The 16,640-nt window shown below is 36.6% G+C and overlaps 2 protein-coding genes across 2 annotated transcripts; one reads left to right on the top strand and one right to left on the bottom strand.

Annotated features, from left to right (window-relative positions):
* The first annotated feature begins 5,555 nt into the window (after positions 1-5,555).
* On the top strand, positions 5,556-6,902 carry LOC117569542 (uncharacterized). The gene has a single exon (XM_034250751.2). The coding sequence runs from the start codon at positions 5,678-5,680 to the stop codon at positions 6,761-6,763; it is 1,086 nt and encodes a 361-aa protein (XP_034106642.1). The 5' UTR covers positions 5,556-5,677; the 3' UTR covers positions 6,764-6,902.
* Positions 6,903-9,657: 2,755 nt separating this feature from the next.
* LOC117570794 (cofilin/actin-depolymerizing factor homolog) lies at positions 9,658-10,458 on the bottom strand. Its single transcript, XM_034252653.2, has 2 exons — positions 10,344-10,458; positions 9,658-10,271 (listed from the first exon to the last, which is right to left on the bottom strand). Exon 2 carries the CDS (start codon positions 10,259-10,261, stop codon positions 9,815-9,817), a length of 447 nt encoding a protein of 148 aa, XP_034108544.1. The 5' UTR covers positions 10,262-10,271; positions 10,344-10,458; the 3' UTR covers positions 9,658-9,814.
* Positions 10,459-16,640: the final 6,182 nt, after the last annotated feature.

Here is a 16,640-nt window from a genome sequence, read left to right as displayed (position 1 = left end):
GAGAAGTAACAGCTACTCAGGAATGTTTGGGGTTCGGTAATTTGGTATTTTATGTGCTCATAAAATGCCTTTTATGATGAATGGGGCTAACGGTGGGCGTGGCTCGTTTGCTCTACGGTTCGGGGGGGCATAAATCATCAAAAGTATTTATTGTGTATTAGCTGCTCTAATCGCAAAGTCTTTCAGGCCTCCAGCTGTCGGTGAAGCTGCTGCTGCTGATGCTGATGCTGAGAAGAAGGCCGCCTGCTAATAATTTGCCAGTTGATTGCCATTGGCGTTGACATCTTTCGAATACAAAAGTAATTAATGTTTTTTATGGTTTGTTGGGCGATGACTTTGCTTCCAGTTTTACTATGAGATTTAATGTCGCTCACAGAGGAAGCCCGCAATTTGACCCCTGTGTTTGGGCTTCAGCTTGGTCTTGGGCTTGGGATGGGAAGTTATCTGCGGCTGGCTGGGCCAACGATTAATATCAATTAAAATTGCCAATGGGCAAGCGCTTCCTTTGTGCATGGATGTGCACTAATATCAACAGTTGGCATAGCGATGGCCGACATCATAATTAGCAGTTAATTACGGTCACATTTAATGCATTCGTAAATTGCAGTTGTACATGCAGTTGACATTTAAATACAATGCGTAACGATGCAAGTGACAGACTTGAAAATATCCAGTGATCCGTAATACTAAATATTACATTACACTATTATATTAACATAATATATTTTATTTCCTCAGAATGTGCCGCATTACTATCATTAATTCGCATCCTAAAATTATGCTTTAAAGTAGCATCAGTTAAAATTTATATAGAGATAAAAGTAAAAACTATGTAGAAATATGAAAATTGTCCACCATTCATAAAGTGCCCTGTATCTCAGCCATTTGAATGCCGATCGTAACGTCCTTTTGCACAACAATTTCTCCGAGACCAAATGTGTACAGAAAATAGCGTATGTATATCTCGTCCCTATCGAAATTGATCCATGCAAGTCCTGTTTAAATCAAAGCGTACTCGTGAGGACTTTTATCCTGCCAAATTTGATCCCGATCGTCCTTGTGATTATCGAATAACTAACGAATTACAACTTACGTATTTAGAGTTAGTGTATATAAATATATAAATTTGTCGTTCGACTTTACCCAATTTTCTTACAAATTTAGTGTTAAAACAAAAAAAAAAAAAAAACAAGTAGGAATGCTATAGTCGAGTGTGCTCGACTGTGAGATACCCGCCATCCATTTTGAATAAAAGCAAAATATCGCGGTATAAAATGCTCAAAATATACCAAAATAATATACAGAAAATACTAAAAATATGCCAAGTGGTATATTTGGTATATTGATATACTACCACATTCAAAATAATTAAAATTCTTCTGCCTGTTACATACATTTCCTGCCAGCACAAGGTTATAATACCCTTCTACTCTATGGGTAGCGGGTATAAAAAAGTAAGCGGTTTAAACAGGCGTGAAATGAAGTGGGATTCGCGTGTAAATGGCGTGCGGTTTCCTTTCAACTGTTTCACATTTTAATTCGATTGATTTATTTATTTAAAAGCAGCTGCCATCTGAAAACAACCTTCCATAGAATATTTTAATAATCATTAAATTGATATTAATGCCGAGATTACAATAATCGTTGAATGATATTTTTAAGTACATTCAACACTTGATATATAAATAGATTCGATGGACATCGAAAAGTATTCAATGAAATTCATTCGACATAAACTGGAAGCAAAATGGTTTTAAAAAGTCAAAAATCATTGCACTGCAATGCTCAAATTTGTGAATTGAACTTGAGTTCGTATCGTACGCAACAGGCACTTTCAATTTAAGCCAGATTGATGATGCTTCATTGCGTGTACGGTAAATAATGAAATTGAAATAATAGAAACAAAGAAAGGTTTTATATTCAATTGAAGTGCCACTTCAGATCTGTTCTCTCGCTGCCAGACTGTCGTCTCTTACATGTATCGATGTCGATTTCGATGTCGATGTTGATGCGAATGTCGTTGTCTTTTACTTGCTCCACAGAATTCAGCCTTTGGATTTTCACGTCTCAAGTAAATTGCCATAATTTAAATCTGAATGAAGTGCTTTAATCAATTCGACTTTTTCATATTTCTTAAATGTGTCGCATAGAATTTTATTGTGCAGCAAATATGTAGCTGTCAGACACATTATTTCGCAGACAGTTAAACATAAGTAAAATGCATTCCTCACAAAATAATTAATGCTAATAATCAAATTATAGATAAAGCGTTGACACTTTATGCATGTTCAAATTCAGCTTGCAAATAAGATAATTAAAAGCAATTTTGCAATTAGTCGTTTATGCATGAAACGAGATTTATTATTCGTTCAATATGTCGCACATTTCGTAATCCAATTATTGCTTTCTCCTCCTTTTCTCTCCGTGTTTACCTCTTTTACAGTTTCGACACTTTACTTTATGCAACTGTGCTGCAAATTGTGATGACTTGAATTGATATAGCAAGACAGCCAAAAGTAACAAAATTCACATCATTTTTTTTTTAGACTCTTACATCAAAACATGAAGAGAAGTAAAAGCAAAGTTGATCGACTTTGTTACGCACTTCCAAGTGTAACTTTACTTTATTGAGAGAGCATTGTCAATGCAACTCATTTGTGTTAGGGTACATTTATTTGATTCTGAAAAGCAGAGTTTTATATATTTTTACAATTCGCCGTGTTACTAAATGGATAAATGACAACAATGATAGCTGCTAATGGATTTGCAACGTCGTCAGTTCAATGCGATTGCAAATTCAGTTACCATGTCAAATAGATTGAATGAATAGATTCGTATACAGCTCAACTAGCAGATAATAAGTTTTACCTTAAAATGTGTTGCTACTTTATTTGTTTGCTTCAGATGTAACTAGCTTATATTCATTTTAATTAACTTTTATTTTAGTTGTTTTAAGAATTTGATTTTTATGTGACATTTTTGTTTAGCTTTATTTGCTTTTTTGAGGTGCTACTTGCATATATTCTTATATATTGTTTTTAGCATCAGCTCTTGGTTAGTTTTATTTACTGATGTTATTTTCGGAATGTATTAAAGAATAAAAGACTATTAGAAAATATACGGTAAGCTGTTTAATTTTTTGTTTTATTTTTTAGTATTTATTTTTAGTTGAGCTGCAATTTATTCAACTTATTTTTTATTTAGTTTTATTTACTTATTTTAGGAGTTACAATTTATCTTACTATATTACATTTTTTAGATTTTTGTCTAGCTATTTAAATTTTGTTCAACTCTTTATTTAAATTCTGTAAAACATTTCCCTTTCACTGTAAATTCAATATTTTGTAAATAATTTTGTGCATACGTCTGCAACGTTCTGCAATGCGTTTTTATGGATTTTCATTGTGACACGCTTAAGCTTAGTACAAATACTGGAATGAAAATCTGTGTAAAATTGCGTATTGACATTTTACAAATTTATGTGGTGTACCTGGTAATAAATGCTGTCAATAATATTCATTCACACACAAATATATTGAATGCGGTTATTCACATCTGTGTGTGTGTGTGTGTGTGCGTGTGTGTGTGTGTGTGCGTGTGTTGTTTAACACAATTACTCCCGCATTTTTTATGCGCATAAAAGGTAAAAAAATGAAGCGCTTTGGCAACAGTTGCAGTCGAGACTCGGTAAACGGCAGTTTCGTAGTTGGTAGTTGGCAGTTTACAGTTTTCAGTTTGCAGTTTGCAGTCGTTGGCCGTGACAATCGTTTGTCGTGTATCCTTATACGCATCCTCGTCGTTTATCCTTTATCCTTTATGCGGTGCATTGTTGTATCTGGCAGCAGCACTCAGTTGTCGTATTTGTGCTGTTGCATCGTTTACATATCCGTCGACGTTGCCATTCATTTTATGCACTTGCCGACAACCAGAGAGAAGGCAAAGAAGGGGGCAAAGAAGGAGGCAAAGACGAAGGACAAAGGACGATGACAGTTGCGCTGGCTTTAAGCTTAAAATGTCGCCCAAGTCGGTTGCAGCAGTCTTCATGATTATAGCAAAGGGCGGGGGATGAAAGTGCTTTTGGTCTGCATTGTTTCAGCATCGCTTGAGCCGTTTGACTATCTGTCTGTCTCTCTGTCTAACCGTCTGGCTGTCTGTCTGTCTGTCTGTCTGGCTGGCTGTCTGACTATTTGGGTGCCAAATGAAATTGCCACTAAACAAAGCAACTGCCACCGGCTGCGCTTATACAAGAAGCATCAAACACTCGGACAAGCACAAAGCACAGTTCCAACCGTTTGCTGACAAGTGTCGGCTTATCACCATCCACCACACACACACACACACACACAGCAGCAGCTGCATTTACAACAACACAACTTCTAGTTAAGAGTTACTAATTTAACAAGTTGCGGCATTCAGATGTTCAGAGTTGCAAGCTGCGAATTACACATTAATTAGCCATTGGACCAAGTAGAACTTTGTCTGTGGACGAAGCTCAAAATACAAGCTTGGCACAACCAAAATACTGAGAAAACAAGAGTGCGATTTACTTATGCAAGAAACAAACTTAAATTGACATAATAATAAGTGTCCAAACTCAACTCGAATGTCAGCTTGCTAAGCTTGCTTAGTTTTCTTCCCCATAGCTGCGATGTAGTTAACATCTGCTAAAACATCATTTGATACTAGGCAACTATGTTCTACAAATGTAGAATTGTACAAAATAAAATAGTGAACAAATATAAATTGCAATAAATATAATTATAATATTAATTTATAAATATAAGTATAAAATTGTTTTTCTTAAGTGATTTATTGTCTGAACACTTACCGAATAGAATAAACGTTAGGAGCCATACCAAATAGTTTCGTTGGCAAATTTAATCATTTTTAATCCTGTTTATAAATTTAAATGATAATTTACAAGGTAGCGAACCTTTTCAAGCAAAAGTTAAGTCACAAACCATGTCAACTATTTCAACCTATGTTCAAAGCCTTTATTTTATTATCCAATTCTGCATTTTGTCCATTTTTTTTTATGGAAATTGTATTTTCAAATTTATTGAAATATGTTTATGAAATATTGTTCAATTCTTTACATATTGGGTAATTTGAATATTTTAATAGTTTTATTGCAAGATCTACATAATGATTTATTTTATATAATATTATATAATGATCACTATGTATCTATGATGCTATGATGCTATGACGATAATAGATCTAGCGAATCTTTAAATCTAAAATTTTATTATACATAGTATTATATCAGTTTTCTGTTACCTACATATATGGCTTCTTATACATCCTTCATAGTTTGGAGAAATTACATTATGAACTTTTCTTATAAATAGAAAAATTAAATGTTACTTAATTAAAATAGCATGCTCTTCGGATGAAAAGTCAACGGAAGAAGAGTATTTGTTAAATATCAAAAATAAGTTTTTTGTTAAATTCAAGAAAAGTAATTTGAAATAGAGTAAAGTATTTACCTCTACTACAAACTATCGATATATCGATAGTTTTGTCTAGTTTCAAAAGGAGTAGACGACACTTAGATCGCTGACAGATTTGAGAGACAAATGCGACACAATTCAAGCAAATTTGGAACGAATAAACTAGTAAAATTTTAAACACAGTCATCGAATTTGCCATCTACCACAAATACTATTTTAGATAGATGGAATCACGAAGTGGGGATCGTCAGCGTCGAGCCTCGGCCAAGTGCAGTGCTGCCCCGACGCTTCCCTCGTCGCAGGACGAGGAATTCCATTTGCGGATGATTGATTTGTATGCTCAGCAGCCGTGTCTGTGGAACACAACTCTCTGCGAATACCAAAACGCGGAGCTGAAGCGTGAGGCATGGGAAGATATCACACGACATCTGGGCTCCCATTTGAATGCCTCGTTTGTGCGCAATCGCATTCAGAGCATGCGATATCGTCTCAATGTGTACAAGCTGCAGCTGCTGGAGTACAAGATGAGTCCCGAGACCGCCAAGATGCCCGAGAAGCTCTATTTCATGGATAAGTTTGACTTTCTCGACTCCATCCTCAGCTTGGACGATGAGCAGTCCCCGCCAGAGAAGTCGGAGAGCGAGACGAGCGATGTAAGGTCGAGTTTAAGTATTTCCAGCATTTGTGAGCAACGTGTGCAACAGGAGCAATTGAAGCTGCCGCAATTGGTGCAGCGTCTGAAAGCTGCCAGCCAACAGCTGCCAGAGACAAGTCCAGTGCTCGACGTTTCGTTGAGGAGTCACTTGCAGCGTTTGAGTCTCGTCGAGCAGGGCAAGGAGTTGACCAGCGATAACTCACTCTTGCATATACCCAGCGTGGTGAGGAAGCGTTTGCAACAACAGTTGTCACAGGCAGAGCCAGAGCAGAAGATGAACACAGAGGTAGAGGTGGAGACAGAGACTGAGGCGGAGGCAGAGAAGAGCAGCTCCAAGGCAAATGTTTCACTGTTGAGCATTCCACAAACTTCGCTGCGAGCTAAACCAGGTGATTCGATATCCAAAACGCGTGTTAGCAAGCTGCCAAAGCAATCGAAGAAAATGGAATTGTTGGAGGCGCAGCAGCTATCCGATGACGAAGATCTCTATCGCCTCCACTGGAGTGTGCGGCGGGAGCAGAGTTCGCGTCGTGCTGTTGCCTTGCCACCGAATCACGAGTTGCATCCATCGCAAGCGATGCCGCCGCTGCTCTTTGGCACTTCTCTGCCCCGTTCTAGCACGAAGAGTCGCAGCACTTACAACGCGAAAACCTAATCAAATTAATTTCAATTTTCCCATTGACAACCGCACATTTGTGTGTGTGTGTGTGTGCTGTATAAGCGAATTCTTTCATTAAATCGCAACTCAAGTAACTCAACCGATTAATTAAACAATAAAACAGGCTTCGAAGCTGCTTAATGTCAATTGCAAATTGCAAATCGTATTGCATTGTTTTTTTAATTACAGAAATTAATTACATTTTCATTTGCTGCATTCTGCGCCTTAGTTCATGCTTAAATGCATTTTGCATTAGAACTTAATTGAAAACATATTAAATGTTTTCTCATACCACCAAAGTTCTTAGAAGCTGACTATAAATTTAAAAATCTTTACAGACATTCGGTCAGTGCATTTGAATATCTGTAGAAGAGATAAAAAAACTTAACTGAATGCGATTTTAGATTGACAAATCTCATTGAACAATATATACAAATATATTTAATTTAAATATTATTTTAGTATTAGCTTCAGTGATGCAGATTGTTGTTGAAGAGGTGCGCTTTATTTTAGCTGATTTGACAATTTTTATTTCCATGATACTGAAGTTTAGCTTGTATTTTGAGAAAGTACGAATATTTAGAATCTTTTTATCGTTAATAGTTAGGCAGATTTGTTTTGGTTTAACTCCAATTGCTCAGATATGATGCAACTCTAGAACATTGGAAGAAAGGGAGTTCGACTAGTTCGGTACATCTCTCAAATAATACCGGAGGCCAGCTCAGTGCGGACAGAAACCTCACAAAGAGCAAAAGGGCAAATGCTAACTTGATCTCAGTGTTCAGTACACACAAGGACTTAGTATGGATCCTTTTGTCTTAAAGAGTTTTTATAAGTTGGAATTAAATTCGAATAATCTAGAAAACTGAAACATTCCATTAAAAGTTGTTTCACTAGAGTAACCCTAAATAGTTCTAAGCGAATAAAAGTTGTGAAGATTTAAAGTTCAAATACGGAGTAAAGCTTCCCAAGTTATTATTGTTTTGCAGGAAGAGATTTTGCCGTAACTTGCATATCAGCATTGTATGTTCGACAGGGCGTGAGATATACGTTTTCGTTGTGGTGAACTCGAGAATTGCATCTTTGAGCTGATGATAAATGAAATATTTTCATTTCCGTTTTCGGCTGCAGAGCATCAAGTGGAGCAAAGTTCATTTGACATTGTTGCATAGTCGTAATTTCATTTCCTCTTCTCTCCCCCTCTTCACTTGAACAACCTTTTTTTTTAGCTTTTCCCTCCACATCCTCCTTCAGTTTCTTTCCGTTTATGTGCTAATCTCTGTCACGCTCTAGCTGTCAGTTGCTGTCTCTGTTGCACGCATAAATTGGCAAAATTTTAATTTTCCACTAGATTTGCGTGGATTTTTTTTTGCTCCCTTCTATCTTTTGTCTTCTTTTTTTCAATGTTCTTTACGGTTTGCTTTGATTTTTGCACACATCCGAGCACTGTTCGTATGTTTGTGTGTGTGTGTATGTGTTGTGGCTAGTGTCTGGCACGCTGTCGTTGGCTGTGAAGCAAATAAAGGATCCCTAGTCCATGGCGAGCGCATTCTTTTATCTTTTGTTGCTGTTGTTATTGCTTTGATACCCAGCCCAAAGCGGGCATGCCAAGCTCTAGTCAAGCGGAGACCTTCCTTTCGTTGCAGTCGCAGTCGCAGTCGCATCCTCATCGTTATCGACTTCCTGCTTTGGTATGTCCTGCTTTTTGGTCACGGACAAAGTTTGCCAAAGTCTCCCAAGTGGAATCAGCAACTATTTTCGTCGACAGTTCTGTCTGCTTGTCGCTTCCGTTCCCCAACGCTCCGGCTGCGGCAACGCGGCGTATGATGAATTTATTCTGTGGCACAGCCAAGGGGGAGCGAACATTTCGTGACTGAGTGATGAGCGATGAGCGATTGACAAAACGTTAAGACGCCAAACAGAATTCAAGTAGTTGTGACTGTGAGCGGCAGGCAGACAATAAAATGAAGTTGACTGCGTCGAAGAAGAATAAGAAGAAGAAGATGATGACGAAGAGATGTGGATTAAAAAGGGGGAAGCGGGCGAATCGAAGAGCAAATGAGATGTTATTGTTCTAGGTTAACCGCAGCGAAGGGGGCAAAATGGGATCTGAGGAACGACAGTGCTCAAATGGCATTAAATCGTTTTCACTATTTGCATTTGCCACAGTCGCAGTCCCATTCACAATATCCTTTTATTCCTATCATTTTGTCTCGGTCTCTGCTCTTTACTTCTGCCTCTGCCTCTGCTTCACAGCCTTCAAATAATGTCAAAAATTTGTTTCTTATTCTCAATTTGAGCAAGCGACGTGCTCATTCTCGATTTGATTAATTCCAGTTCTCTCTGCCAAATGAAATGGAAGGCTACCTCGATGAGACATCTGACGAGGTGTGAGAACCCACAGCAGAGACAGACACCGAGCCAGAGACAGAGACAGAGGCAGAGAGAAAGGCAGAAAAAGAGCGAGAGAGAGAGAGCGAAGCAACTTGCACGCAACTTGGTCATGATTTATGAATGAGATAAAAAGTCTCAATGGCAAAACTTTTGCCGTCTCCCAAGCGACAAAGCCGCCATCGCCATCGTCATCGCCATTGCCGTTGCCGTTGCCTTTTACCACAGCCAAATTATTTTTAGCCGCTCTGGTTTCGGTCGAGTTCGAGTTTGAGTTGCCCACAACAAACCGGGCTAAATAAATTACAGTTGAGGCTTGAAAATAATATTCGCCTAAAGCGTTTGCCGAATTTAAGGCTGTGAGTCGGCTCAACTCTCTGGCATCCGGCATCCTGGGCGCTCAGCCAAATGTTAAATGGGCTCATTAAAAGCAGCAAAATCCAATAAAATTGCCAGTGATGATGCGGGGCAAAAGGGGGGATCGAGTAAACAACAGCAAGTTGAGTACATTGAAAGTGCTTTGTTATTTTGTTGCTTGCTCAACTTTATGTAGAACTGAAACAATGAGCTCTTATGTAACCGAAAAGATATTAAGCATAATTACTCAACAATTTGAATGTCCATTTCTAAGGGGTCGCATGTGTGTGTGTGTGTGTCTCAGTCACGATCAAGGACACGCAGCTGCTCCTCGATGCATTCGCAACACGCTTCATCGAATTCGGTAGCTTGTATGTACTTCTGGACACCATTGAACTCCTTTTTGAGAGCAGCAAACGAGCTGGAGTAAAGCATTTTATTCTTGATCTTTGCCTGCATCGGACACCACAGCATCAGGAAGAGCTTCTCCTTGAGGCACGTGGATGAGGCGCCCTGGCACTGATGTTGATAGGCATAATCGTAGACCGCATAGCGACATTCCTCGGGTCCGATCTTGCGCAAATCTTCAAGAAAATCATCATATTCAGCATCGCGTGCGCCAATAATTTCAATGTTGATTTCGCGCTCCTCTTTGATGGCGAAGATCACATAGCGATGTTGCTTCATCTTGCGTATGTCCTCGAAGATGTCCTTGCACTCGCTGGCCACCTCAATACCCGAAGTCATCTTGCTGTCGCTGCGAGAGTGGTGAGTGGCGAAAGGCCCTTAAATCAATCAATCAGTTAAACAATCACAATTCCAGACTCACCAGAAAATGTACTTGCTTTTATGATTTTAAAATTTGTGTTTGTTTCGTTTGGTATTGTTGAAAATTCTAAAGTTGATTGCTTAATTCAGTGAAGAAAGCGGACTATTAAATCAAAGCTAGCTGGGAATGCTTTTTTATAGTGAATTCATCACTTGACAATAATATTTAAGTAAAAAATCTATAGAAAACCGTAAAGGACATATATTCTGTGCAAATAATAATAAATTTAACAGTTTATTTGAATAATATTAAAATAAGTTTTACAAGCAAGTCACAAGGCTTAAAAAATATGACAAATTTTAAATATATGCGTCTCAATGTCAACAAGATATACCAAAAATATACAGAAATATACCTAAAATATACTAGGCAATGTAGGGAGATATTGACCAATAGACCAAACAAAAAAACTACTGTAAAACTACTTAAATACACTACTGTAAATATATATAGCAGTATTATCGTTATAATATACCATATATACCTTTAATAAACCAAATAAAAATACTGAGTACCACTTAAATATACCAAATACAGTTATAAAACAAGTACGGGATTTACCCTATGCTACTCAAACAGATACATATAAGGAAAAGTAATGTAAAGACAAATATAATACAAAGTGCAATTAAAGAAATAATAATTGTGATAGGCGAAGTCAATATTTACTTATTGAAGGAAAAATGCGGACATATGGCGAATGGAGAAATCCGAATTTTTAATTTAAATTATTGCTGCACTTTGCCCAAGGCTGAAAATGATTGGAGCGGCAGTTCAAACAAGAGGCTGCAATTGACGGTGAGTCTCTGCTCTTGACTGTGTCTATTGTTTTCTTATCACTTATTATCTCAGCGCATATACTCTCCGACCACACATATAGTCATAGTTATATCTAGTGGCATAGTCTCAACCCATGAGAGTGCAAACACATACGTACATGACATTTGTGTACATTATTGTATGCCTGAATATGCATATAGAAGTAGACACACACACACACACACAAATACACACGGTGCTTGTTTGGAAACAAAAGCGAATCTAATTGGGTAGCCACGAGGTGCGTGTGTGGGAAGAGAGCAACAAAGAAAGAAAGAGGAGCAGATAGTGTGTTCAAAGGAGAGACTAGAAACCAGCAAACAACTGTATTATTCATTAACTCTCTGCACAATTATAAATTAAGTGGTCGACTGCAAAACTTTGCAGGTAAACTATTCGGAGAATAAATGTTCAACTTTTAACCGCTCAAGGCGTAGTTTCTTAAATTCTATCTTAAGATGATTTGGTTTTTAAATGTATTCTTAGCTTTAGCTTATAAAAGTAAAAATGATTTGAATTGTCTGCAAGTTTTAACATTGTAATCAGTAATTGAATATGGTCCTCTCTAAGTTAAAATATAAACTAAATCAAAACATTTCTGGAGGCATTAATAATTGCCTGAAAAACAAACTACAATTTTTAAAAGAAAGTTGTTACAATTATCTCAAAATTTAAAAAGTGAAAAGAGCAAACTGCATTTAAGTAAAATAGTTTATAATACTAAAGTTGAAAATTCAGAGATTCATGAGTGCGGAAATGAGAAAGAATATATATTTTTAATAAGTAAACCTCACATCAATTAGGATTACAAAGAATTAACGAATGCAGCTGTACTTGAGAGAGTTGTCAAAGACTTGCTTGCTGTGGCTGTTGCTGTGATGATGGCTGTGGCTGTTGCTGTGTGAAGCTGTAGTCCGAGTAACCATGGGGAATCCACAGCAGTGTGTTTGTGTGTGCTATTTAAATTCAATATGCGCTTGGCTCATGCATATTTCAGTATGCTTTCGTTCTCTCTCTCTCCCGTATCTTTATGTAATCAACATGCGTGGCTCATGCTCATATTGTATACCATTAACAGGCGCTCCAATTTGGCTCTGTCATTGCGAAAATTGAGAATCTCAGGGGCTGCGGCTGAAGACACAGGCGAAGTCGAAAGAAGATGATGAAGAAGAAGAAAGTGGAAAAAGTAAACGAAGAAAAAATAGCATTAAATACAAAATAATGTAAAATACACTTGAGGCAGCAAGCTCGAGGCATCGGCAAGGCCTTTGCGAGTGCCTCTCCAGCCTGCGGCCCCCACAGCTGCCCAACAACAAAGAGACAAAAGAACAACAACAAAAGGAAGATGAATAACAGCAACGCGAGGAACAAGTTAAGATACTGATACTGAGCATAGGCCAAGAGCTGGCTCAGCTGCCAGATACGCTGTAAGCAAGTGATTTGCTGTCAAATGAAAACAACTTGCGGATTATGCTTAGGCTAATGCCAACACACAACCTGACACATCTTTACAGGGTATCACTCATGGGGGAGTTGGCAACTGGCAACTGGGACAACAACGACAAGTTATGGGCATTAAAGACCGCGAGCTGCAGCGTCGCCCTGCGGCCAATGTTGAGCGGAGATTTCGTTTTTATTACGCGTAAATGAAAGACATTTGTTGTCGAATGTTGTCGTGCATGCTGCCACAGATTGTGACTGCGACTGCGAGGCGAAGCAAAGCGAAGAGTGGGTAATGAGGTGGAGATTTGCTACGAAACGAGAGCGAGTGCGAATCTTCTTTTGCTGTTCGAAACTTTTGCCTTTGCCTTGGCGATTAAAATCGCTTTTACGGCCGCCAGGCGTCGTCCATCGACGACAAGTGGAACGGACTCGAGGGTCGAGTGGGTGAGTGGGTGAGGGACTGGTTATAAAATGTTATTCGTTACTTAAATGCGGATGATTAACAAGCAATCGAAACATCCAAAAGGGACAGCAAAACCCCACGACGATGGGCGAAGACAGAGTTTTCAATTAATTATGCTGGCATTATTCATGCGTCTGTTGCCATTGAACCCAAGCAGTACAAACTTAGCCACGCTCCACGTCTCCGTCCCCATCTCTGTCTCACACTCATCCAAATGGCAAAGTTCACTTAAGTTTAATTGATTTGAGGCATTTGTTTTAAACAACAGAGAACAAAGCATAACAAAAGAATAAATTCAACACAACAAATGGTCTGTAAGAATTCTCTTGTTCAAATTTTTAAAAGGAGTAAAGATTGCGTATACGACTGTGAGTACGACTACAGTTGCTACACATGTAAATATGCTGCTTGAATTCAATTGAATGCTATATTTAAATCGTTCTTAGTGTTGTAAATTATTTTCAGAAACCCTTTTGCATTAAATGCAGCCATTTTTTATGGCTAAAAATAATTATTTTTAGCCTTGTTTTTCTGTTCTATCTTTTCATAAACTTTTGTATCACACGAACGAAGAAAATACACTTTTAATGTAAATAATAAATATGATATGAATATGGTTATCAAAAATGTGACGGGCAAAATGTAAATTATTTTCGATTACAAAAAAATGCATTTCTGCACAACATTCTAAAATTACACGCATTGCTTCAGGTTGCACTCAAAATTACATTTCAATAGATTGTCGCAAAAAACACTTCGTTTTTTTATATTGAGTGAAAGTTCTGCTTTTTTATCAATTTATTGAAAAAAAAATGTATAAAAATAGTCATAGAGATTTGATTGATTAATATATTTGGGTAATTGACAAAATGAAAGTCTCTTTATTTTGTTCTTCTAAAGCGATGAATTTAAGTAATTTTCTGAACTGTTTACTCTAAATTGAGTAAATATGAGTGATGTTTAAATTATGTTTCAATAAATTGCAATTGGTTATTACGTTATTGTTTTAATTTGTAATTTTATTGAATTGATTATTTATAATTAATAAATTTATTTTTATTATTTTGTACATATAACTTTTGATTAAAGTGTAGTTACCTTATATTTAGCTAGAATATTAGACGCTATGCCATTTGACTTAACATAGTTGTAGCTTAATTTTATTCAATTCAATTGGATTTAGAATAATAAAATCGAAACATTTCTTAGAGATTTTTATAATGCTTATTAATCAACTTTCTTAATAATATATATAATAATGAATTCATTGTTTTTTGTCATGTTTGCTGAATACTCGTAATAATTAAAATATGTTTAAAATTTTCTATGCAACATTACTTATTCGACCTGTATGACACACATTTGTGCAATTTATGCCGCTAATGTAATTGAGTATGCATTTCTGTTGTATTTTAAATTCGGCGCAAAATAATATTTTCAATCTGTTTTTCAGAGTATATAACAAAGTAGAAACTTGTTGAATGTTGGTTTTGAGCAGAATTTGTATAAAGCTTCCTTTTTTGAGTATTATATCATGCAATTAAAATACAACAATGTAAAAAGATACTTTACTTGCATGTTGCATATGTAATGCACTATGCACTGATGTTGAACACACTTTAAGTTAGCCGAAAAATAATATTTTCACGCTGCTGGATAAAAAGTAAAACCTTATTGAGTCAAAGCATTTTATCGTTGAAACATTTTGTTTTCTTTTTTTTTTTGTATTTGTGTTGCATCATGCAATTAAAATACAACCAATTATCTAAAGCATCCAATTTAAGGATACACTTAACTATAGTATGTAGTTTTTAGTACATGGTAAAAGTGCAACAAAAGCCCAGCAGCTGGCTCAGTTAAATTGGCAAAAACAAGATTTTAAATTAGTTTTGTCATCGAAATTCGAATATATGCAAATTGGTAACTGAGTGTGAGCGTGAATGTCAATGTGAGGGTGTGTGTGAGTGGGTGTGTGTGTGTGTGTGTGTGGGTGCTATCAATCGAAGCAATTGTCTCACATGAATACCCAGAATACGAATACAACATTTGCATTGTAGTCAAATCTATGGTTATTCTGGCACAATATCGAATGTAGTTGAACTAAACTTGCCACCCATGGAAATTAAATGAAATTGTCAACATGTTGTTGGTACAACCAGCTGCTGCTGTCATCATTAGTAGACAGTTGTAAGTTGACTCCTTGCATGCATGAAAAAGCTGAATTAACTACAAGCCAGCATGCTGAGTCCCATCTAATTAACCAACATCAAAATTGTTATCAGCTTTTATTTCAAAATGTATTTCAAACAATGACATTTCCTCACATCAATTGTAGCTATAATTCTGCATAATAATACGTTGAAATTGTGATTGAAATGCTGTCTTCAAATATGCTTTGTTATCTAATTCAAAATAGGACAAAGAACTTAATACTTTAATGACAAATGCAGCTGTGTTCCTTGAAATAGCAGTGTGACAGCCTATGAAAGGATTCACCTATTTATGTTGGATTGATTTTATTCCCAGCTGTGTTAACTACAAGGCAACATTCTTAGTCCGCTCTAATTAACCAACATCAAAAGTGTTATCAGCTTTTATTTCAAAATGTATTCACATGAATTTTGCATAATAACACGTTGCAATTTTGATCGAAATCTGTGTTGAAATTTACTTTGATATTTAAGCCAGCCAAGGCTAAGAACTTAATGCTCTGACCACAAATTCAGTTGTGTTCATTTCAAGGAGCAGTGCCATTTAAGATGTTTATGTGAGATTGATAATATGAAAGCCTTTATTTACTATTTCATATAACTTAAGCTTAGTTTAACGACTAAATGTTGCATATAAAAAAGAGCTGAATTAACTACAAACCAGCATGCTAAGTCCCCTCTAATTAACCAACATCTAAATTATTCTCAGCCTATATTTCACAATGTATTTAGCAACTGCATTTCCTTCTCATTCTACCACACGAATTTTAGCTATAATTTTGCATAATAAGACTTTGCAATTCTGATCGAAAATTCCTTTATTGTGTGGTTATTTAAGCCAGTCAAGACACAAAATGTAATGCACTAATTACGCTGCAATTTGCCTTTTGCAATCGGAAATAACACGTAAAACTATGAAAGGATTAGGTTTTATTTATTTATTTAGAATAGTTAGATGCAAATTAAATCAACACTAACAACGGCTTTCAGCTTGGATTAAACTATTTATGTGGGATTGATTATATGAACAGCTTTATGCAATATTTCATATATTTACAAATGTTTGTCGTTAACACTTTTCACGTTTTTTTAAATCAGTAATCAGATAAAAATGACTAGATCAGCTTTAAACAATGTGTTAAATAAGAAAGCTGAGAGGATCCACCCTACACCGCGATTTGAAAATACATACTGTAGAAGATCAGATTGGCAGACACACGAGCCGATATAGCGACAAGGATATAGCAACAAGGAGACTCCTACCAGCTAGACCGTGGAGGCGATTAAAGCGTCAAGGTTTCGCCAAAACGTTCACCCAATCGTCAACTTCACATAAACTCCTTAAACTAATATGAGGTTTGG

The sequence above is a fragment of the Drosophila albomicans genome, chromosome X (assembly GCF_009650485.2).
Source record: "Drosophila albomicans strain 15112-1751.03 chromosome X, ASM965048v2, whole genome shotgun sequence".
In the NCBI taxonomy this organism is placed as follows: Eukaryota; Metazoa; Arthropoda; class Insecta; order Diptera; family Drosophilidae; genus Drosophila; species Drosophila albomicans.
Note: the sequence above shows the minus strand (reverse complement) of the source record. Positions and strands in the feature narration are given on the sequence as shown.

Bases quoted from the DNA above. Each gene is read 5' to 3' on its own strand.
- LOC117570794 (XM_034252653.2), bottom strand. From the start codon at position 10,261: ATGACTTCGGGTATTGAGGTGGCCAGCGAGTGCAAGGACATCTTCGAG.
- LOC117569542 (XM_034250751.2), top strand. From the start codon at position 5,678: ATGGAATCACGAAGTGGGGATCGTCAGCGTCGAGCCTCGGCCAAGTGC.